At 46.9% G+C, this 24012-nt stretch overlaps 1 protein-coding gene across 4 annotated transcripts in view; it reads left to right on the forward strand.

Annotated features, from left to right (window-relative positions):
- Window positions 1-14828, forward strand: part of ABHD18 (abhydrolase domain containing 18) — a 238741-nt gene extending 223913 nt beyond the window's left edge. For 2 of the 4 annotated variants that reach the window (XM_029590850.1, XM_029591069.1), the window contains 2 exons: window positions 2981-3143; window positions 14031-14828. In XM_029590850.1, coding sequence (XP_029446710.1) covers window positions 2981-3143; window positions 14031-14082 — 215 coding nt within the window. In that variant the 3' untranslated portion in view covers window positions 14083-14828. Of the gene's footprint in view, window positions 1-2980; window positions 3144-14030 lie in introns of those variants that run through there. The other 2 variants (XM_029590941.1, XR_003854765.1) reach the window with 2 other exon arrangements.
- The last annotated feature ends 9184 nt before the right edge of the window (window positions 14829-24012 follow it).

A 24012-nucleotide genomic window follows, 5' to 3' on the forward strand; every position in this document is an offset into this window, starting at 1 on the left:
TGTTTCAAGCCAGGTCTCTGGAAGAGAGCTGCCTGGTGGACCCACAAGGTGATCTCCTTGTAGGAGTTTGATTGGATAGTGAACCTAGCCAAGAGCAGTCTTCAGTCTTCTTAGTTGTTGGAGTACTTGGTTGTTCAGTTCAACATGAGGCAGGGCAAAGTTTTCCTGCCAGAAGCTCAGATTCAGAAGTTAATGTTGCAGGTGCGTCTTTTGGTGAACACTATATGCCCGACAGTGTGGGAACTCTGATGGCGGCAACCCTGGAAGTGGTGCTGTGGTTAAGAGCACATATTCATCCTCTTCAGCGCTCCCTGCTGTCTCGTTGGAACCCACAGTCGCAGGACTGTCTGTTCCATTTGCTGATGGAAATCTCTTATCTGCAGTGATGATTGCAGGAGATTTGTCTGAGGGAGTTTCCCTAATGTCACCGGACTGGTTGATACCACAGATGAGTCTCCAGGATTGGGGAGCACACTGTCAGGAACTAATGGCGCAAGGGTGCTGGAACACAGAAGAATCTCTCTGGAACATCAATCGCCTGGAAGCCAAGGCGGCCCGGTTGGCATGCTTGCAGTTCAGAGACAGACAGCAGGGTCAAGTGGTGTGAATAATATCAGACAATGCAACGACAGTGGCTTACATCAGTCAGCAGGGAGGAACCAAGAAGCCAGCAAGGGTTGCTGGAAATAGACCAACTTATGGAATGGGTGGAAGGGCACCTCCAGGTGATCTTGGCCTCTCGCATTGCAGGAAAAGACAACATAAGAGCAGACTTTCTCAGCCCGGGAGAGTCTGAATCCAGGAGAATGGGTCTTGTGGGACGAGGCATTTCAGCTGATAGTAGATCGCTGGGGCCTTCTGTTCCTAGACCAGTTGGGCGACTTATCGCAATTTGAAGTTACCTCACTTCTTCAGTCGCAGGAGAGATTCAAATTCCTTGGCTGACGATGCTCTTGTATGAGTCTGGCCGGAAGACAAGTTGCTGTATGCCTTTCCCCCATGGTCCCTGTTGGGCAGAATAGTTCGCAGGATCAAAGGCCACAGGGGACTGGTGCTCCTGGTGGCACCAGATTGGCTCAGAAGACCATGGTATGCAGATCTGCAAAGACTTGTGGTAGACTCCCTTTGTCTTCTGCTGCACAAGAATCTGTTGTAGCAGGGGCCTGTCCTTCACGAAGATCCAACTCTATTTTGTCTTACAGTATGGCCCTAGAAAGGACTCACTTGTTGAAGCGTGGTGGTTATTCTGTGGTGAATGCCACCTTACTGTGTGCTCGGAAGTTTTCCACTTCCTTAACCTATGTGTGGGTTTGAAAAGTGTTTGAGGCTTGGTGTGAGGACTGAGGTGTTCTTCCTCATTCAGTGAAGATCCTGCTCATTTTGGATTTTTTGCAGGATGGGTTTAAATAAGGAGTTGGCCCTTAATTCCTTGAAGGTACAGGTTGTGGCTCTTGCTGGTTTCAGAGGCCAAGTCAAGGGTGAATACTTATCTCATAGTTTCTTGAATGGAGTGAATCATCTTCATCCTCCCTTGCGGTTACTAGTTCCCTTGTGCAGTTTTAACCTGGTGGTGGATTTCATGGCAGGTTCTATGTTTTGACTGCTGCATAGCCTTTCTTTGCAGCTATTGACCTTGAAAACAGTGTTTCTGGTGGCAATATGTTCTGCATGCCGAATTTCCGAGCTGCGTGCCTTGTCTTGCCGGGAGCCATTTCTTCAGGTGACTCCAGGAGCGATAGTTGTGTACTGTTCCCTCTTACTTGCATAAAGTGGTCTCAGATTTTCACTTGAATCAGTCCATTTCCTTGCTGTCATTGGTTAAGGGAAAAGATGTGGAAGAGTTTCTCCTATTGCATCCTTTGGATGTCAGGAGACATGTTGTGCAATATCTGGAGGTTTCTAATCCTTTCTGAAAGACAGATCACCTGTTTGTCCTTCATGGTGGAAGGAAGCAGGGCAAACCAGCTTCACGGGTTACAATAACTCGCTGGATTAAGGAGGTAGTCACGGCTGCATATGTGGAGGCTGAAAAGCCATTGCCTACTCAGGTTAGGGCTCATTCCACTAGGGCTCAGGCAGAGTCATGGGTGGAGGTTAGTTTGTCTCCCGTCGACATTTGTCAAACTGCAACGTGCTCCTCCTTACACACTTTTTCTAGGTATTATAGTTTGGATGTGCAGGCCCAGGAGAATGCAGCTTTTGCACATGCAGTGTTGATTGGACCATGGGCAGCCTCCCACCCTAGTTGGGAGTAGCTTGGGTACATCCCACTGGTCCTGTTTCCATCCGTCTATACGCTAGGAAAGAAGAAATTACTACTTACCTGGTAATTTCATTTTCCTTAGTGTAGACAGATGGATTCAGCTTCCCGCCCTTGGCTGCCGCATAGTTGGTTTAATGATCCTCCTGTGGGGCTATGTGTTCCAGAGGTTTACTGGTAAGTGTTCATCCAGTCCCTAGATTGGGGAACATACATTAATTACCTGAGTTCAGTGTTTCCTGTTGGTTGAGTACAGTAATGGTTGACTGTTTTTAATTGTTTTTTTGCTAGTCTGTTCACAGTTCTCTTTTGAAGAGAATACTGGCAGACTGATATCACTGCAGGAGTATATATACTGTGAAATCAACTAGCTCAGTCTTCATCTTCTGGCAGAGGTGCATAGGTCCTGAGTCATTCTAGTCTAGACTAAGGAAAATGAAATTATCAGGTAAGTAGTAATTTCTCCATTGCATGTCTTGTCAGATCTGTGTGGAGTTTATACTAATCTCTCAACGACCACTAAGTGTGCTTGTAAAAATGTATGCTGAGTACTGTCAGCTTCAATTTAACTTGCTTTCAACAGACCTTTTACTTCATCCACCACATAATAGTTAAGTAATTGGTTAAAATGGTAACATTTATTTTTAAAAAACTGGTGGTGTTTATTGAAAACCATTGAAACCCATTTCTTTCTCTTAATTATTTTGATCTCCCATACAGTACCAGTGGACCCTAGTCTGATCATAGTTGTTCAAGCCAAGGAGGATGCCTACATTCCTCGGATTGGTGTTCGCAGCCTGCAGGAAATCTGGCCAGGATGTGAGGTTAGGTACCTGGAAGGGGGCCACATAAGTGCCTATCTCTTCAAGCAAGGACTGTTTAGGTGAGACTATAAGATGAAAAGGTCCGGTGGTCTCCCCCATTTGTTTTGGAATCCCTTCAGAAGAAAGCTTGGTGTATTATGCAATAGGGATGTGAATCGTTTTTGAACGATTAAAATTATCGTCAGATAATTTTAGAATTGTTCTAAATCGTTAGAGTGCACGATACAATACAAATGCCCCCGATTTCGTCAGGGGCATTTGTATTGTATCGTTAAATAGGGCACGGGAATTATTTGGGGGAGGGCGGGAAAACCGACACACCAAAACAACCCCTAAACCCACCCCGACCCTTTAAAACCAATTCCTTACCCTCCCCCACCCTCCCGAACCCCACCAAAATGTTAAGTTACCTGGTGGTCCAGTGGGGGGGGGGGGGGGTCCCGGCGCGATCTCCCGCTCTCGGGCCATCGGCGCCATTTTGGCTACCACTGATAAAAATGGCGCCGATGGCCCGATAAAAAAAAAAACCCACCCCGACCCTTTACAAATTACCCCTTTGCTTCTCCCACCCTCCCGACCCCCCCAAAAACCTTTTACATGTACCTGGTGGTCTAGCGGGGGGTCCGGGAGCCATCCCTTCAATCATACCCTTGGTGCCTGTGCTGGAGGTTTCAAAATGGCGCCGATCGCCTTTGCCCTCACTATGTCACAGGGAGCGACCGTCGCCCCAAGATCAGCCTTGCCTAAGCATGTGGGGGACTTTCCATATATTGGGGCGTGTAGGATGGCCTGGAAAAGACTGTGCTGTGGTTGGTGGTTATTTTATACCAAGTTTATGCAAGAGCGTATAGATATACTATGCTTCTACATTAATCTATGGTTGCTCCGTTGAGCTTTTGGTTACTTGCTTGATCCTATTCTTATTTATTTATTTATTTAAAGGCTTTTATATACCGGAGTTCATGCACTTGTGCATACCACTTCGGTTTACACAGAACAAGGAACAGAAAATTACATCAAACAGATTGAACAATTAAACAAATATACAATTACATATAAATATACAAACATACAATTACATATTCTTGGTTTTATTGTTTTCTGCTTTGACATACGTTATACTGAAGGGTGAGAGGATAGGCTCTGTCCTGATATAGGGCATCCTGCAAGTTTTAGTCTGTCTCCACCTGCTGGAAAGGAGGCTCAACCCACTGTCTGGACTGATCTGCGGTACTACAGGAACGAAAATTAACAGGTAAGAACTAATTTTCCTATAGCATATAGCTTTAAAAAGGGAAAGCAGACCCAAATGAAGAAAAGAGGCAAAAGCAGAAGCACTGGCAAGTTCAATGTAAAATGGTAGTTAGACAAGCCAAGAGAGACTTTGAGAAAAAGCTTGCCAGTGAGGCAAAAACTAATATGTTTTTTCAAGTACATTCAAAGCAAAAAGCGTGTGAGGGAGTCATTTGGGCTGCTAGACAAGTGAGGGGAAAAAGTGGTGCTCAGGTAGGGCAAAGAAAAAGCAGAAAACTGAGTGAATTCTTTCCCTCTGTCTTTACTGAGGAGGATGTTGCAAACATACCCTCTCCTGAAACATTCTTTTATGGTGGAGATTCTGAGCAACTAAAACATATGTGACAGTGTAGGATGTAATAGATCAGATTTTCAAACTAAAGAGTAATGAATCACCAAGACCGGATGCCAGAGTCCTTTTAAAAAAAACAAACAAAAAACTATGAAATCGCTAAGCTATTACTAGTAATCTGTAACCTATCATTTAAGATGGCCACAATTTCTGAAGACTGGAAGGTGGCAATTGGGACACCAGGTTTTTTAAAAAGGGGCTGCAGGGGTGATCTGGAATAGACTGGTGAGCCTGATGTTGGGGCCAGGCAAATGGTAGAAGTTGTTCTTAAAAATCACTGCCCATATAGATACACCTGCCTTAATAGATAAGAATCAACATGTTTTTAGCAAGGGGAAGTCTGGTCTTGCCAGTCGTTTTTAGAATTTTTTGAAGGTGTAGGTAAGTGGGTGGGGGTGGTGTATTTGTAATTTCCTGAGGAGTCTCTCATGGGCAACTTCGTCAAATACCTTCTGAAAATCCAAAGTCATGGGATAGGAAGCAGTGTTCTCTTATGACTTGGTAACAGGTTAAATGGTAGGGATATGCATTTGTGCTGCCATTTGTTTGGAATCTAACAAATGAACGAATGTACGCACAATGAATGGTTTGCACCTATTGGATGCATTTTAGATGGATGTGTATACCATTCCTGCTCTAAGAGCATTAATCATAGGGAAAGCCCTCCCTGATTAATTATCCTTAAGTAGCTGCGTCACACAGACCCATTACAGCTGGCATTTGCCAACAGCCTCTCTTTCTTAAATATGATAGCACTTCCATGTTAAATATACATCAGCCCCTCCACCCCTGCTACCAAATCTCCCACCTCTAAACATTCGCAAATATTATCTCAGTGCTCCCAATCATATCCTTGCCTGCTTTTAGAAAAATTGAATGGTTTTCAGGATCGATGAGAGAAAAGTTTAACTTAAAATAAAATCTATTTTTTTGCTCTTTTCTAGTTTAAAAACAATAATGTAAAATGTGAAACTTAAGCAGGTATTTTTTTTTTATTTTTTCATATTTAGAGGTTTTCAGAAATTTGTGTTTAAAAATATTGCTCTCTTAATAATACTGTAATTCTCACAGGACAAGCAGGATGGTAGTCCTCACACATGGGTGACATCATCAGGATGGAGCCCAATCACGGAACACTTGTCAAAGTTTCTAGAACTTTGACTGGCACCTACTGGGCATGCCCAGCATAGCACCAACCCTGCATCCAGCAGGGTCCCCCCTTCAGTCTTCTTTTTTTCTGCGCAGCAGTAGCCACGCGGCTTAAGGAGCTCTCTTCAGATTTCTGACAGGAATTTTCCTCACAGAACTTCTCTCAAAATGTTTACCCCATATGGGTCCCCCTATCAATATCTATACTCCGCGGTCGAAAGGTAAGGCTTTACCCTAGTTGCAGTCAATTCCCGTCGAGTTATTCCTTTGGGGCCTACTGGCCATCGACCGCACCGTGGCTAAAGTTTTTGTCGAAGTTATGGTGTCAGGTTTTCATTGGTGCCCCGACTGTTCTCGGACAATGTCCCTGACTGACCTGCATAGGGTCTGTATTTTATGTTTGGGGTCCGACCATGATGTCCAAACTTGCGCCAAATGTGCCCAAATGACACCGAAGGGCCGCAAGGCTCGTTTAGAGAAAATGGAGTTTCTCTTTCAGTCAAAAAACCCAACTCCATCGATAGCTTCGACCTCGTCTGAGCCAGTTCCATCGACCTCTCGTCAGCACCCGGGTCACAGCTGCTGCCTGACCGGCATCGACGATTCCAAGAGTGTCGATCGCCTCCTTGCCTCCTCAAGAAAAGGACCGAGGAGACCATCGTGAAAAACGTCAACATTGTCTTCGTAAGGCTCAGTCCGCCGATGCAGGCAAGCCCTCGTCATCGACGTCGACGGAGCCACCGACAAAGAAGCCCCGTCCAGAAAAGGCCCCATCCTCTTCTGTGACCGGGTCACCAAGGCATTCCCCACCTTCAGTGGTGCAGGGATCCATGATTCCACTTTCACCGGTGGACCCTCTGGCTACGCCAATGCTGCCTCCTACTCCGGAGCCGGGGTTACTCGCCCCTAGGTCTCCGAGAGGAATTGGATCGGATGATCCAAGAGGCCATTGGAAAAGCATTTCAGGGCTTCCAACCTCCATCGACGCCGGTGCCGGTTCCCAAACCAGTCACCGATCCGATTCCCGTAGCGCTTGCACTGCTACTGGGTAGACTGGATCTGTTGATCGGAGCCCTTCCACTGTTGGAACCGAGAGCACCGATGGATCCAGCACCTTCTACTCAGATTCCATTGTCATCGGATGAAGAGGAAACACCGATACCCATTCCACCATCTGGGATCTTACCACTGACTTGTCCAGCGATGTCACTGGTTCCGTCAGTGCCTCCATTGATGCTGTCGGTGCCTTCATTGATGCTGTCAGTGCCCCCATCGATGCAGTCGGTTCCACTTCCGATGTCATCGATGCCTAGGCCTGATCCTTCAGGATTAACACCATTCCTCCCTTCTGGAGATCCTATGAGAGCTGGTGACCAGCCTTATGATCCTTGGACTGGTGATACTTCCCAGGATACCGATGATCTGCCTTCAGAGCCCTTTCTTCCAGATGAAAGATGACGTTCTCCCCCAGAAGATCTTTCATTAATTTCATCAAGGAAATGTCTGAAACCATTCCCTTTCAACTTCAGACAGAAGAGGACTCTAGGCACAAGATGCTGTAAGTACTCCAGTTTCTTGATGCTCCTAAGGAGATAATGTCTATACCTATTCATGAAATCCTGATTGACCTCCTCAAGAGAAACTGGGAACACCCAGGTTCAGTTCCACCTGTCAATCGTAAGACAGATGCAACTTACCTCATACAGTCAGCTCCAGGATTTCAAAAGTCTCAGCTGGATCATCACTCTGTGGTTGTTGAATCAGCACAGAAAAAGGCACGACATTCAAAACCTCATTCCTCCAAACCTCCAGGAAAAGAACAAAAATCCCTGGATGCTTTTGGTAGACATGTCTTCCATGGCTCAAATCTCGCATTGCCTCTTACCAGTTATACATGACACAGTATAACAGAGACCTTTTTAAGAAGAACCAGGATTTTTCTGAATCTTTACCAGAGCATCTCCAAAGTCAGCTTTATGCCCTGGCTCAAAAAGGTCTGGATGCTGGAAAACCCGAGGTACGCGCTGCATATGACATTTTTTACACTACCTCTAGAGTGTCTGCAGCGGGTATTAGTGCAAGAAGATGGGCCTGGCTAAAATCCTCAGACTTAAGACCAGAAGTGCAAGACAGGTTAGCTGATCTACCCTGTGTAGGTGATAATCCCTTCGGTGAAAAAATCCGAGAGACTGTGGCGCAGCTGAAGGGACCATCATGAAACGCTCCGCCAGCTTTCTTCTGTGCCGTCTGAGTTTCCATCTGCCCCAAAGAGAACTTTCAGGCGCGACTCTAAGAGGCCGGCCTACAAGCCAAGAAAATTCTATCCTCCGGCTTCTAGAGGTCGTCCTTCCAGACCTTACCAAAAAGGGCAGTCTAGACAGTCTAGGCCTCAAAAGTCTCAGCCAGCCTCAGCCTGGGCCAGCGTCAGGGTTTTGACTCCTTCCTAGAGAGTGTAAGCCAAATTCCTCTTCCATCCATACCAGTCGGCAGTCGGCTCTGCCACTTCAACAACATTTGGCGTACAGTCACCACAGACCAGTGGGTGCTTGTGGTAGTCACTCAGGGTTATCATCTAAATTTCCTGACTGTTCCACCGAACTCCCCACCTCGGCTGACTTGGGGAACTTCCGACCACTCTCTCTTGCTCGAACAGGAGGTCTCATACCTCCTCAACATCGGAGCAATAGAATCAGTGCCCCCCTCCCAACAGGGGCAAGGGTTCTACTCCCAGTATTTTCTGATACCAAAAAATGTCAGGTGGTGTATGTCCAATACTGGACCTTCGCGCCCTAAACAAATTTTTACAGAAAGAAAAATTCAAAATGGAATCCTTGGGCTCTCTACTTCCTCTTCTACAAAGAGGAGATTGGCTATGCTCTCTAGATCTCCAAGACGCTTACACACACATCTCCATAACTCCTCATCGCAAATTCCTGTGATTCCTGGTCGGCCCTCGTCACTTCCAGTACCGTGTACTACCATTCGGCCTAGCGTCCACTCCACGAGTATTCACCAAGTGCCTGCTGGTGGCCACAGCCTTTCTCAGGAATCAGGGAGTGCATGTCTACCCTTATCTCAACGATTGGTTGATAAGGGCCCCGACTCAGCAGGATGCATTAACCTCCCTGCATCTCACTACCAACATCCTGATCTCCTTAGGATTTCTAATCAACTATCCCAAATCCAAGATAGTTCCATCCCAAACCCTATCCTTTATAGGGGCCGACCTAAACACACTACAGGCGAAAGCCTTCCTCCCCCAGGATCGCACTTTCACCATAACATCTCTGGCGCATCACATGCAAACTCGAGCATCTTCAATTGCTCGTCATTTCCTCATACTGCTGGGTCACATGGCATCCTCGGTGCATGTCACTCCAATGGCTCGCCTTGACATGAGGGTCATGCAGTGGACCCTAAAATCCCAGTGGATTCAAGCTTGTAAGCCAATGTCCAGCATTGTCCAGGTTACCAAACAGCTCCGTCTGTCCCTAGCTTGGTGGATGCACCACTCCAATCTCATTCAAGGCCTTCCATTTCAGGCTCCAGAACCTCAAATTGTCTTAACAGACGCATCCAACCTAGAGTGGGGTGCACATGTTGACAACCTGCAGACTCAAGGAACCTGGTCTCCAGAGGAAGCCAGACACCAGATAAATTTCCTGGAGCTTCGGGCGATCAGATATGTCCTCAAGGCCTTTCAGGACTGCCTATCAAACCAACAATCAGGTTGCGATGTGGTACATCATAAAACAAGGGGGAACGGGCTCCTACCTCCTGTGTCAGGAAGCTGCACAGATATGGGCATGGGCCCTTTCCCGCTCGATGTGCCTCAAAGCAACCTACTTGCCGGGAGTGGCAGACAAGCTGAGTCACACTTTCCATCCGCATGAGTGGTCTCTCAACCCCACGGTAGCAGACTCGATATTCCAACATTGGGGCTACCCTCGCATAGACCTCTTTGCGTCGGTCCACAACCACAAAGAAGACAACTTCTGCTTTCTCATTCGCAGTCACCACTCGCAACCAAGAGATGCCTTCGCCCTCTCCTGGGCCAGTGGTCTCCTTTATGCGTACCCTCCACTTCCTCTCATCTCAAAGACTCTCGTGAAGCTATGGAAGGACAAGGCCTTAATGATTCTGATAGCTCCCCACTGGCCACGCCAGGTGTGGTTTCCAATCCTCCAGGACCTATCAATACGCCGGCACATTCCCCTGGGGAAGGACCCCCTTCTGATAACTCAGAACGACGGGTACCTGCACCATCCCAACCTTCAGGCAGTGTCTCTGACAGCCTGGATGTTGAAAGGTTAATACTCAAACCTCTTAACTTTTCAGAGTCAGTAACCCGAGTCCTTGTGACTTCACAAAAGCCTTCAACGAGAAGGTCTTATCGCTCTAAATAGAAGAGGTTTACGGTCTGGTGCACTTCCATGTCCATAGACCCCTTCACTTGTTCCACTGCAAGGTTCCTAGACTATCTCTGGCACCTGTCAGAGTTAGGCCTGAAAACTTCCTCTATCAGGGTGCATGTCAGTGGAGTGTCTGCATACCATGAGGGTATAGGAAATGTCTCCATTTCGACACAACCCTTAGTATCACGCTTCATGAGAGGCTTGCTCCATTTAAAACCTCCACTGCGCCCTCTGGCCCCTGCTTGGGACCTTAACGTAGTGTTGGGACAGCTTATGCAACTTCCGTTTGAGCCTCTCCACTCCTGTGATCCCAGTTATCTCACCTGGAATGTAGTTTTTCTTCTCGCGATCACATCCGCTCGCAGAGTTAGTGAATTACAGGCATTAGTTACCTATATCCGTCTTACACTAAAATTCTGCATGACAGGGTGGTACTCCACACCCACCCTAAATTTTTACCAAATGTAGTATCGGAATTTCACCTTAATCAATCCATTATCCTACCTACCTTTTTTCCCAGGCCCCATTCCAATCCAGGAGAACAAGCTCTGCATTCCTTAGACTGCAAACGTGCTCTAGCCTTCTATCTAGACCGCACGTCAGCCCACAGGAAATCCACTCAATTGTTTTTCGTTTGATACCATCAAACTTGGAAATCCCGTGGGAAAGCAGACCCTCTCCTCCTGGCTGGCGGACTGTATCTCTTTTTGCTACCAGCAAGCAGGCGTTCCACTCCAAAACCGTGTCAAAGCACTCTCTATAAGGGCCATGGCGACATCAGTAGCGCACCTTCGTTCAGTGCCACTTACTGGCATATGCAAGGCTGCTACCTGGAGTTCTCTCCATACATTCGCTGCCCATTATTGCTTAGATAAGGCTGGCAGACCGGATTCCAACTTCAGCCAGTCTGTTCTACGCAACTTATTTTCAGTTTGACTTCCCAACATCCTTCCACCGACCCGTTAGGGTTCAGGATGCCCTCCTAATCAAATTCCATCCCTGTTGTTGTGCCTGTTGCACGTTTTTGGGTGCATTTGGTGCTTTGCTGAGGCATCCTTAGCCCGGTACTCACCCATATGTGAGGACTACCATCCTGCTTGTCCTGTGAGAAAGCAGAGTTGCTTACCTGTAACAGGTGTTCTCACAGGACAGCAGGATGTTTGTCCACACAAAACTCGCCCGCCACCCCACAGAGTTGGGTTTGTTTACGTTTTCTTTTATTTTTCGCACGTAATTTTGCTATATTACCAGACTGAAGGGGGATCCCTGCTGGATGCAGGGTTGGTGCTATGCTGGGCATGCCCAATAGGTGCCAGTCAAAGTTCTAGAAACTTTGACAAAAGTGTTCCGTGATTGGGCTCCATCCTGATGATGTCACCCATATGTGAGGACTAACATCCTGCTGTTCTGTGAGAACACCTGTTACAGGTAAGCAACTCTGCTATTCCCATAGTGTTTTGTAATACCAGCCCAAGCGTAGCATAGATCAGCTCCTTGTCAAATTCAGATCCACTGCTAAATGGATATAAATTGTGTGTAGTATATTTTCATAGTCTACACATATATCCTCATCCTTCAGACAAAAAAGGACTTCTACTCTCAGAAAATTCATAACTTTATATTTGATCCAAAAGCCCTCTTCGCTTTAGTGACTTTTCTCACCAAACAACCCGCCTTCGCTTTCCCGGACGATAACGCAGCAAGTAAAGCATCTGATCTTGCCACCTATTTTAAGAACAAAATTCCTAACCTCCTGGACCCTATCAAGAAAATGAAAGTCAACACCCCACCTCATCTACTCCCCTCCCCTCCACAAATCACAGCAAGCCTTGAGATCTTTGAACCAGTCTCTACTTTGGAAATTGAAAACGTTCTAAAAAGACTTAAACCTTCATCACACCCACTAGATGCTATTCCAGCCAACCTCCTTATTTCAATTGCCAAAGACATCTCTTACCCTATATCACAGATCATCAATTCCTCTTTATTAGAAGGCCTCGTCCCCACTCCACTCAAACTCGCCATCCTTAAACCATTACTAAAAAAAACCAAATCTTTTCCCAGATAATCCAGCCAACTTCCGCCCTCTAGCCAATCTCCCAATTATCTCCAAAATCATGGAAAAATTAGTTAACAAACAACTCGCCGAATACTTAGAAAACAACAACATCCTCTCTTCTTCTCAATTTGGTTTCCGAAAATCTAGAAGCACCGAATCCCTCTTTTCATCACTTTCAGATAAAATTCTCTTGAACCTAGAAAAAAAACAATCCTCCCTCCTCATTCTACTCGACTTATCAGCAGCTTTTGACACAGTGAACCATGATATCCTCTTAGATCGTCTAACAGAGATTGGCATAAAAAACACTGCACTCAATTGGTTCTCATCTTTCCTCCAGAATAGATTCTACAAAGTCAAGATAAACAGCAAAGAATCACCACCTTTCAGATCCACTATGGGAGTCCCGCAAGGTTCTTCTCTATCCCCAACATTATTCAACATTTATCTTCTCCCTCTGTCAGCTCCTCTCCAAATTTAACCTTATTCACTATGTTTATGCAGATGACGTCCAAATCCTTATCCCGATTAAAGATTCATTGCAAAACACCTTACAATTCTGGAATTCCTGTCTTCTATCTATCAATAACCTCCTAACAAATCTTAATTTGATTCTCAATTCCAACAAGTCAGAGTTCCTGCTCATCACCCCATATGGTAACTACACCGCTCCCTACTCACACACCTTATCTCCTCCAGCCTTTTCCACTCAGGTCAGAAACCTTGGGGTCACCATGGATAATCAGCTGAACTACAAAAGCTTCATTAACAACACCATAAAAGATTGCTTCTTTAAACTTCAAGTATTAAAGAGGCTAAGACCACTCTTATACTTCCAGGACTTCAGATTTGTATTACAAGCAATCATTTTCTCGAAGATAGACTATTGTAATTCTTTGCTGCTTGGTTTACCCGCAAACACTCTGAAACCTCTGCAAATGTTACAAAATACCACTGCGAGGATCCTAACTAAATCTAATAAAAGGGACCACATTACTCCCATTTTAAAGAACCTTCACTGGCTCCCTATCAAACACAGAATCCTCTATAAATCCCTATCAATAATCCACAAAGCCATCTATAACTCCACTCCAATGGACCTCACCATCCCTTTACAGCTTCACTCCACCTCTCGTCCGACTAGACAAGCTCAGAAAGGCACGCTAAGAGCCCATCCTCTCAAGACTTCACTTAGCAAAAGAGCTATTTCCACTGCCGGTCCTAATCGTTGGAACTCACTCCCACCAGACCTTAGAATTGAACAATCGACTCCCACCTTTAAAAAAAAAAAAGACTAAAGACCTGGTTGTTCAACCAAGCATTCTCTTAATCTTAAACTCAATATCTAAGCTTTGATCTCCAGGACGGTCCACTACTCTGTATATAATTACTCTCCTTCCCCTTATTAAGTTATTATTATTTATTTTTTCCAAGTTCTATTTACCTTGTTCATTGTAAGACATTATTCTATATACTGTCAATCTATTGTTGTAATGTAAACCGAAGTGATTAGTAACTTTGTTACCAGAACTTCGGTATATAAAACTGTTAAATAAATAAATATATGTAAAAGGTTTCTTCAAGAACAGTATGACTAATAATACTGTTATGGACTTTTATTCTTAAACTGTTTTAATAATTAACATTTTTATTTCCCTTCCCCCTCTCTCTGTTCTAGACAGGCAATATATGATGCCTTTGAGCGTTTTCTCCTGAAGTACCCAGTTTAATTGGGCTTGTTCATCTGTGTTCATTTCTGTCCTGTTATGAAGAGCACCATGTATCTTCCGTGCATCCTGTCTCTCCAAAGAACAAACCTATTATACAAACATGGCATCGAGAGACATGTTCAGATTGACCAGCCCAAGAGTTATGAACAGTGGACCTTTGTACAACAAACCATTTTACTGCAGCAGCACAGCCAGTGAAGGATAAATGTGTTTTTGTAATAACTTAATAAAAATGTTGTTTCTAAAATTAAAAAAAAGTAAATGATTACTGTGTATTGCATATGAAATGTAACCTAATTAAGGTCTGGATGATGTGTACTTACCACTGTGTTATTTTTATACATGTTTTGTAATCACCTTGCTTTAATTAATACTTGAAATTCTCAAATTAGTTTTAAATGAGACTTTTTATATTATCTGACAACTGCTGCTGATTGACTCATAGCTTTTTTGGTTAGTGAAAAGATCATATGAATTCTATGGAATTAGTCTTATGCTGGTACTAGTAGTTTCTTTAACAGAGACCATCGGTGACTAGAACAGTGGTTCTCAACCTTTTTCCCAGTGTGACACTAATGATGGACAGCACTCACCTATGTGACTTATTGCTCATTACAATCCATAGCAGAAATTTAAAAAAAAGGCCCCATATTCCTTTTATTGTTAAGAATGACACAAGGGAAAGATAGGAGTACTCTCTCTCAGAACAGAAATTACATAAAAAGTAAACCTCCCATACCAAAATAGCACCAACTTTCAGAATTCAAACAGTAACCACCTTACCTATGAAAATGCAACACTGAAAATAGTACAGCAGGAGCAGGCCTTAAAACTCCAATACTCTTCCTATTAGGGAAACAGAACAGGCCAGTGTGCTATAGATCCCTACACAGAAACTACATGCCAGCAGAATAGCTCACCTCAGTCACATGTGTAGACCCTCACTTAACAAAGAATAAAGAGACCATAAAAAATAAACAGAAACTTGCAGACAAAAACTGAACTGGAAACTGTTACAAGCCAGAGTCTCTGCATACACTGCACCAAAGAAAAAAAGAGAAGCATCACTAGTCCTCATAAAACAAATCAAGAAATATAAAATCAATGGCAGTAAAACCATAAAAAGAACAGATTATTTCAAAACAGCTGATGAATGGCATACCCAATAATTAAAAACTTATATAAAAAAATGTATAGACACCAATAAAATATTTCAAAACAGCAGACACAAAGACCCACTAATTAAAAATAAGGATTAAAAAAAGTTCTGCTCTCCATACCTGGGAACATTGGATTTGCAGGTATGCTGAGATTGTTGTGAATAAGCAGGAGGAGAAGGGGGGTTTGCTACCAACTTTCTCCTCTCCATCACACACAAACACTCTCACTTACATAGGCTCTCAATCATACACATATACACATTCTCACATAGGCTCTCAAGCGCACACAGACACACATGCATGCTCTCAGTTATACACAGTCTTTCAATCACACATGTGCTCTCACAAGTTCTCAATCACATACATGCTGTCTTGCACACAAAGGATCTGTGTTACACACAGATGCTATGCTCTTGCACACAAACGGGTTGTCAATCACACATGTGTGCTCATACAGGCTCTCAATGACATGCATACAGGGTCTCAAACACACGCTTACTCACTCTCTCCCCCCCCCCCCCGAAGAGCAACAAGGCAGCAGCAGCCGCAGCCTCCTCTTCCTACAACCCTCAAGGCCTTGAGAAAGGAATCCCAATGGCCACAGGGGCTGACATTGCTCCAGGCCATGCTGCTCTTCTCCTCTGGGCCGATGGTGCACACACTTGTACCTTAGCATGGTTTCTTCTTTCCGCACGCGTGGCCACTGCTCACCACTTCCTCTTCCAGGCCACGGGGGTGGGAAGAAGAGAGCATGCTGCTAGTGCCACTGCCTCCAGCTCTTCTGCTGCATTTTGCCCAGGCTCTCAGCATTTCAGGACTGGGCAGAGGAAGAGTTTTGAAGCTCACTAGGGCAGGGGGGAGCAGCTGAGTCAGTGGGGGCTGGGAAGTGTGGAGACACACCTGTGTGTGTTTGGTGACACACTGGTTGAGAACCGCTGGACTAGAATAACAGACTTGGCGTAAGATACACAAATAGTGCCACAGCAGTGTGCTCAAAGTATTGCCTTGTAATACAGATTAAATCAAAGCCAGTGGCTATGTCAGTGCAGTGACTGTATTTTTCATTGTGAAAGATCTTAATAAACTACCAATAATTTTAGTGGGTTTTAGTCATTGGTCTAACAAGTTCAAATCATACTTTGTGATTAATGTAAAAATGAATATAACTAATTTTATTCTGAAATGGAGATGGTAAAACATAGTTCCATTAATACATGGAATTCCAGAGAATGAAGAAGTGATCACCTGGGATGCTCTCATTCCACAGGGTCAGCACTTTTTTCCCCACATGCTTTACTATTTAGCCCTTTTATCATATTTTATCCTACTTGGGTGTGAACTACAGACTCCATACTGACAATATCTAGTTCTTCTTTTTCCATAGCATCATCTGCAAAGACACTTTTCAGTTTCTATCATTGTCTGTCCATGGTTGTTGCATAATAGATTCTCACTGACTATTTCCAAGACTGAGATTATGATTTTTTATATTTGCACTGGGAAGGATAAGCCCTCTTTGTTTGTCCCTGAGGGAAGTTTAATTCCAATTTCACTACAAATAAAAAGCTTGGGAGTCATTCTGGACTCCAAGCTTTCTATACACCCCCAAATAGATAAGGTGGCTAAGATTATTTTTTCATATTAAAAATGCTCTGACAACTTAAACCTCTTTTAGAACCATCAGAGTTTTGAACAATTTTACAGACATTAACTTTGACAGGAATGGATTATTGCAATTCCCATTATGCAGGGCTCCCACATTGTTTTCCAGGTGGCACAAAACTTGGCTGCATGTCTTTTAACATGTGTTGAGGCATAATAAACTTCCTCCTAGCCTGCTGCCTTGACTGGTGGTATAGAGCCTCACAATGGCATTCTTATGTATTGTTCTCCGTGGACAAGTACTGAAGACCTATTCCCTTCCCATAATCACTTACTAACTACACGCTGGACTACTTCTTGGAACATTACTAATTATTGGATAAGTGGACAAAAGGCAGTTGATCATTTCCTGCCCTCTTCCCCTAGAGGGGACCATTTTGAATTCAGAACTACAAATGTTTCTCAATGTCAAAAGCTGACATGTGTATGATAGGCCAATGGGAATAGGCCAACCTGCAATAAGATTACACTTTGTATTCCAATGGCCCAAGGCTTGGAGCTACTCTGTCTCAGTCCCAAAGAAGATATTATTTGCCATTTGAATCATAAGATTTGCCATATTGGGTCAAACTAAGGGTTTATCAAGCCCAGTATCCTGTTTCCAAGTGGCCAAACCAGATCACAGATACCTGGCAGAATACCAAGGGGTAGATTGATTCCAAGCTGCTTATCTCAAGAATAAGCAGTGGATATCTGCAACTTTACCATAATAATGGCTTATGAACTTTTTGTCCAGGAACTTGTTCAAACCATTTTTAAACACAGCTACATGAATAGCAACAAATTCCAGAGCTTAATTATGTGTTGAGTAAAAAAATATTTTCTCTTATTAGTTTTAAATATATTACCCAGTAACTTAATTGTAAGTGCCCTAGTCTATATACCTTTTAAAAAGTAAACAACTGATTAACGTTGACTTGTTCCATTCCACTTATTATTTTATAAACCTCTATCATATCTCCCCTCAACCGTCTCTTCTCCAAGCCGGAGTCCTAACCTGTTTAGCCTTTTTTCATAAGGGAATTGTTCCATCCCCTTTATCATTTTGGTTGCCCTTCTCTGTACCTTTTCTAATACTGCTATATCTTTTGTGAGATGTGGTGACAAAAACTGCACACAATACCCCTGACGAGGTTGCACCATGGCACGATACAGAAGCATTATAATACTCTGTTTTATTCTCTATTCCTTTCCTAATAATCCCCAGCATTCTGTTTGCTTTCTTGGCTGCTGCGGTACACTAAGCAGAAGATTTCAACGTATTTTCAACGATGACACCCAGATCCTTTTCCTGAGTGGTGACTCCTAATGTGGAAGCTTGCATGTGTAGCTTTAATTTGGGTTACTCTTCCCTAATTGCATCACTTTGCATTTGTCGACAATAAATTTAATTTGCATGTCCAGTCTCCCAGTTTTGCAAGGTCCTCTTGCAATTTCTCACAATCCTCTTGGGATTTAACAACTTTGAAAAATGTTATGTCATTGGCACATTTGATCACCTCACTTGTTGTTCCTATTTCCAGGTTTTTTTTTAAAATAAATATATTAAAAAGCAGTGGTCCCAGAACAGATACCTGGGGCATTCCACTATTCACCTTTCTCCATTGGGAAAATTTACCATTTAGCCCTACTCTCTATTTTCCATCTTTTAACCAGTTTGCAATCCTCTAATACAAAACTAAAACAATCATTCCAAACACTCCCCCAAAATCCCATCCCACAGCTGTCCATCTAAATACTAACTTGGGGTTTTCAAACATTTTTTTTCTCAAGATCTTGGGACACAATAAAAGAAGAGATCACATTATGTACTGAGATCTGACATTTTTATGTAAAGGTTAGCAAACACTGTTTTGTGATGGGCTGGGGTAGACTTAATACAGTGCCATAAGTATTAAAGCGACTTGCAACGCTGTGGCCACTGCGAGTACAGCCCATACCAGCCCCACAATACATTCGAAATCCCTCCAGAGTTACTAGTGCCTCAGAAACGGTCACCTGGGGAAAAGTGCGGCTGGGAAAAAAGACTTACAAATAATGTTAAGTACTTTATTTAGCAAATTCTCAAAAACAGTTACCACCGAGTATCTTTTTAAGATGACCGTTTAAAGAGAGAGCACAGACACAGGGTTATGCTTCAGCAACAAACGTTTTACAATTACAACCATACAATGAGTCAAGCAGGCAAAACTATAGCTCAGGGAAAGTCTGAGAGTTCTCTCGTTTACCATTTGCATCTACGGGATTAAATACCCTGAAAGAAATTCTCTCTCTCTCTCTCAGTTTTTCTTCACAGTTTACATACAGGTTCAAAGCCCCACCAGGTCTGGAATGCCTCGGATGGCATCCTGTCTGTGAGAGAGGGTGTTACTGAATCAAATGAGTAAAAAGAGGTAGTCTTAAGGCGTGGGGGAGGGAGGGCGCCTCCTCCTCTAGAAGGAACCGCAGGAGGGGCTCTCCCCAACGGAGGGCGGGAACAGGTCCCAGTCCCCTAGGCCGGGGGAAGGGGGCGAGTGTGAGTGGGTGTGCAGCCGAGGAAAAAGGGCCGCAGACCGGCATGGGGTCCGCAGGCCTCTCGGCCCCCACACTCCCCCGACAATAGCTTCCTTCGCCATGGAGGTTGATTTAGCATGGCATAGTCGGGGAGGGGGATGTGAAGCAGGCAGCGGCACCCGCGAGCCGTCTCCCTCCCTGGCAAAGAGAGAGCAGGGAGGGAGACGGCTCCGGAGGGTGGGGCCGACTGTCTGTGTACCTGAACCCCCCCCCCCTCTTGACAGAGAATGGCTTTAACCTTCTGCACCCTCAATGCCCAGGGCTGCAGGATGGGGTTCTGAGGGCACTGGGTGCTCTCCGCCATCAAGCGTGGTGGGTACTTGGTGACCTTTATACAGGAGACCCACACCGCTCTGGATGCTGAAGGGGCCTGACGTCTGGAGTGGGACAACAAGATGGCCTTCAGTCACGCCTCAGGAGCGGCTGACAGGGTGGCCATCTTGATTTCGAGGGTCCTGCAGGCGGAGGTGCTGAGCATCGTGGCCGTCATGCCCAGCAGGATGCTGCACGCAAGGCTGCGGGTCGAGGGATGCACGATTAATTGCGTTAATGTGTTTGCCCTATCCCCAGTCCGAGCAGACTGCATTCTTTCACCGGTTGTCTGTTTGGCTCCGCAAGCTGGATCCCGATGAGGAAGTGGCACTCGGGGGCGACTTCAAAGTCACCCTCGGACGCTCGATTGCGGGGGAAGCGAGTGGAAGGCGTGGCCGGCCAGACTCCTGAAGGAAGCTGTCTTGGGCTCCTCCCTGACAGACGTCTGGCGTGAGCAACACCAGAATGCTTGCTCCGGCTTCATTTATATAATGGAAGAGGGGGAGTGTGTGCATTGTTCCCGAATTGACTGGTGGTATCTGTCCCGTTGGCTGATGTACCGGGCCACATGGTGCACGGTGGAGCCGGCTGCCCTCTCAGACCACAACCTTGTGATCGTGAGAGTTGTGCTCAGCCCCACGCAGCCCAGGTTGACCCACTGGCACTTCAACAACTCGCTCCTGGCGGACGAGGCGTTGGTGGCGGCGGTGCAGGAGTTCTGGGTGAACTGGCACCACCTGGAGGCAGATTTACCTTCCCTCACTCAGTGGTGGGACGTGGGCAAAGTCCGCCTCCGGGCTCTCTGTCAAGAACATGCCAGAGGCGTGAACGCTGAGCAGCGCCTGATGATCCAGCACCTCTCAGAGGTGATGGACTTGGAGAAGTGCCTCAGCGACATGCAGGACCAGGGAGGCGACCCAGCTGTGCTCCTTGAGTACAAGGAGAAGCAATCTCTGCGACTCCTCGAAGAGTGGCAAGGGCACGGAGCCTACGTGAGGTCGCGGATCCAGTTCCTGGAGGAGATGGACCGTGGCACACCCTTCTTCTAAGGGCTGGAGAGGTGGAGGAGGAACAAGCAGCAGATAGCTTGCCTGCTGGCTGCCGACGGGACCCCTTTCGCTGAGCCGAGTAGGATCCGGGCAGAGGTCCGTGATTTCTATATGGTTCTTCTCTCCGGACCCAGTGGACCCAAACGCCTGCAAAGCCCTGTGGGAGGGGCTTCCAGTGGTGGGCGAGGCCAGCTGGGCTTGACTGGACCTACCCCGGACCAGGGAGACCTCGCTGAGGCTCTCTGGCGGAATGCCAAGAGGGATGTCTCTGGGCATCGATGGGCTCACCACCGAGTTTGTCGCTTTCTTTTTTGACATCCTAGGATCCAACCTCCTGCGGGTCCTAAACGAAGCCCTCGAGATGGGGTGCCTGCCCTTCTCCTGCAGGCACGCGGTGCTCACCCTCCTGCCCAAGGGAGGGGGGACCTGCGCAGCCTCAGGAACAGGCACCCCGTCTCCCTGCTCTGCGCGGACTATAAGATCGTGGCCAAGGTGCTTTCCCTGCGGCTGGCATCCGTGCCGGCAGACATGATCCACCCGGACCAGACCTACACGATCCCCGGATGCACCATTTTTGATAATATCTTTTTGGTCCGGGATCTGATACATCTAGCTCGTAGGTCTGGCTTGTTGGCAGCCTTTTTGTCCCTCAGTCAAGAGAAGGCCTTCGACAGGATTCGGCTTCGGACCCGGGATTGTGGGGCACCTCCGCCTCTTGTACTCGAGGGCAGAGTGTCTCGTCAAAGACAACTGGTCCTAGTGGTGCCTCTGACTTTCGGGCACGGGGTGCGTCAGGGGTGTCCCCTGTGAGGTCCCCTGTGAGGTCAGCTGTATGCCATCGAGCCGTTCTTGTCTCTTGTGCAGGCGGCTCACTGAGCTAATGCTACGAGAAGCCAACACGTGGGTCACACTCTCGGCTTATGCTGATGATGTGCTCCTAGCGGTCCAGGACCCGGTTGACTTGGAGAGGGTGCAGGATTGCCAGCAGATCTATTTGGCGGCATCCTTGGCCAAGATCAACTGGGCCAAGAGTTCCGGCCTTCTAGTAAGACCATAGAGGGTGGATGGTCTCCCTGACCTGTCATGGGACAGGGAGACCCTTAGGTACCTGGGAGCCCACCTTTCCGTCGCGGAAACCGTTAACCGGTGCGAGCTCAGAGTGAAAGTAGAAGCTTGTCTCGGGGCGTGGAGGGGTCTCCTGCGACTGGTGTCCTTCTGTGGTCGGGCCCTGGTGGTGAACCAGCTGGTAAGTAGTATGCTGTGGCATCGTCTCATCGCCTTGAGCCCGACCCAGGAGTTCCTCGCCCGACCCTGAAGAAGTTGCTGGATTTCTTCTGGGCTGGCGGGAAGCACTGCATCTCTGCGGGGTCCTGGCTCTCCCTCTGGGAGAGGGTGGGCGTGGGGTTGTGTGCCTGAGAAGTCAGGTGCACACCTTCCGTCTACAGGCCCTGCAGAGGTATCTGTATGCAGCCCCCGCTCCGCGATGGCACCTGCTGGTGACGCATTTTTTCCGCCAAGTGGGCAACCTGCGGTACAACTGGCAGTTGCTCATATTAGACACAAGAGGCTTGGTGCCTCTTGCGGCTGGCGGAATTCCACAAGGAAGTGCTGAAGGCCAGGAAACTGCTGGGCGTGACCAGGGGATTGGCTATCAGGTCCAGTGACCTCCTGGGTGAACTCCTCATGTACAACCACGCTCTGGGTTTGGAGGGGACGGAGGACCTGGCCCTGAGACGCCACCTAGTCAAAGCTCAGGTGACCAAGGTCGGGCACTTGCTAGAAGCCCTGGTCTCTGTTGTTGAGCGCCTCTGTGTGAAGGTGCTTGCGCTCTCCGAGTTCTATCAAACACCATGCTCGAGAGGGCCTGCGCACCCCCCCCCCCCCCCCGCTGCTGGTAGGGCCTAGGTTGCCGTAAGACGGGCCCTCTTGGGAAGCTCAACCTCCTCAGGCCCACAGCTTTAGCAAGCTGTGGGAATGGCCCCTAGCGAACTTCTGAACTGTGTCTCGGAAGGTCCTGGGCCGACTGGTGACCCATACTGAGCACCGCCTTACCCTTGCCTCTCGGCCCGACACGCCCTGACAGGTGGTGTTGGCACTTGGTGGCAGGGACGGGGGGCGGGGGGTTCCCCACTGGGGATCATTCTATTCTCGGATGATCCCCGATTATGAAGGGGACCGCTCCTAGAGGCTGGTGCACGGGGCAGCAACCTCTGGCCAGTTCAAGGCACGTGCGTTCCGGGCAGACCCCTCCTGTCCTTTCTACGGGCAGTAGGAGGATGCTTTCCACCTGGGGCTTCAATGTCCCAGGTTAACCCCGTTGCTATCCTTTTTAAAGGCTTTATTTCTGGGCTTTTGGTTACATTTTACCCCACACCTCCTGCTCTACGGGTGCGTGCCCAGGAGAGGACCTCTGCGCCAATGGGACGACCTGGTCAACTTTCTCCTGTCCTCCGGCAGACACTCAATCTGTTGAGTTGATCAGGGGCAAGTCCTTCGACTGAGAGGTCCTCTCCAAGGCATGGTGCACGCCGGGGTCAAGGCAGAGCACTTCTATGCTGCATCCGCCAGCTGGGTGGAGGAATATGCCAACCGGTTGGCAGTGGATGGGGTACTCTGCTCCCCTTTCTACCTTCCCCACTTTGAATTAATCTTTAAGATTTAAGTTTCTTCAGTTCTAGTTTGAATTTCTGTTGTGCACTTTTTGGGTGCCCTTCTTTCTCCCTCACCTTATCCCCTACAAGTAGTGAGGGGGTAATAGAACCCACCCTGTCCCATGTCTCTAAGAGGGGGACCCCCCCCCAACCTCTCCCCTACCACAAATAGTCGGTGACCTCCGCCCCCGAAGGCGGATAGGGGCCCTAGCCTGGGTTGTCGGACCTCCTCCATATCCCCCCCCCTGAGGGGACAGAATGACGACTGGGGCATCTAGGGGCGGCTAAGAAACAGACACCTGCCGCTCTACCCAATTATTAGTCTCCGGTGTCCTCACTAGAGGGCACCGGAATAGTGAACTTCCTTTCCTGTTACCTTTTCTTTTACCAGAGGCCGCCCCGCCCCTTTCCATGCCTTGAAAATAGGTACATGGATGTCACTTAAGAATCCTCTCCCACGCATTGCGTTGAGAAGCCCTTCCCCTTCCGGTACCAGACACTCGCCGGGGACCACGTGGAAGACCACAAGACCAGGAAGAGCAA

This window comes from Rhinatrema bivittatum, chromosome 1, assembly GCF_901001135.1.
Source record: "Rhinatrema bivittatum chromosome 1, aRhiBiv1.1, whole genome shotgun sequence".
NCBI lineage: Eukaryota > Metazoa > Chordata > Amphibia > Gymnophiona > Rhinatrematidae > Rhinatrema > Rhinatrema bivittatum.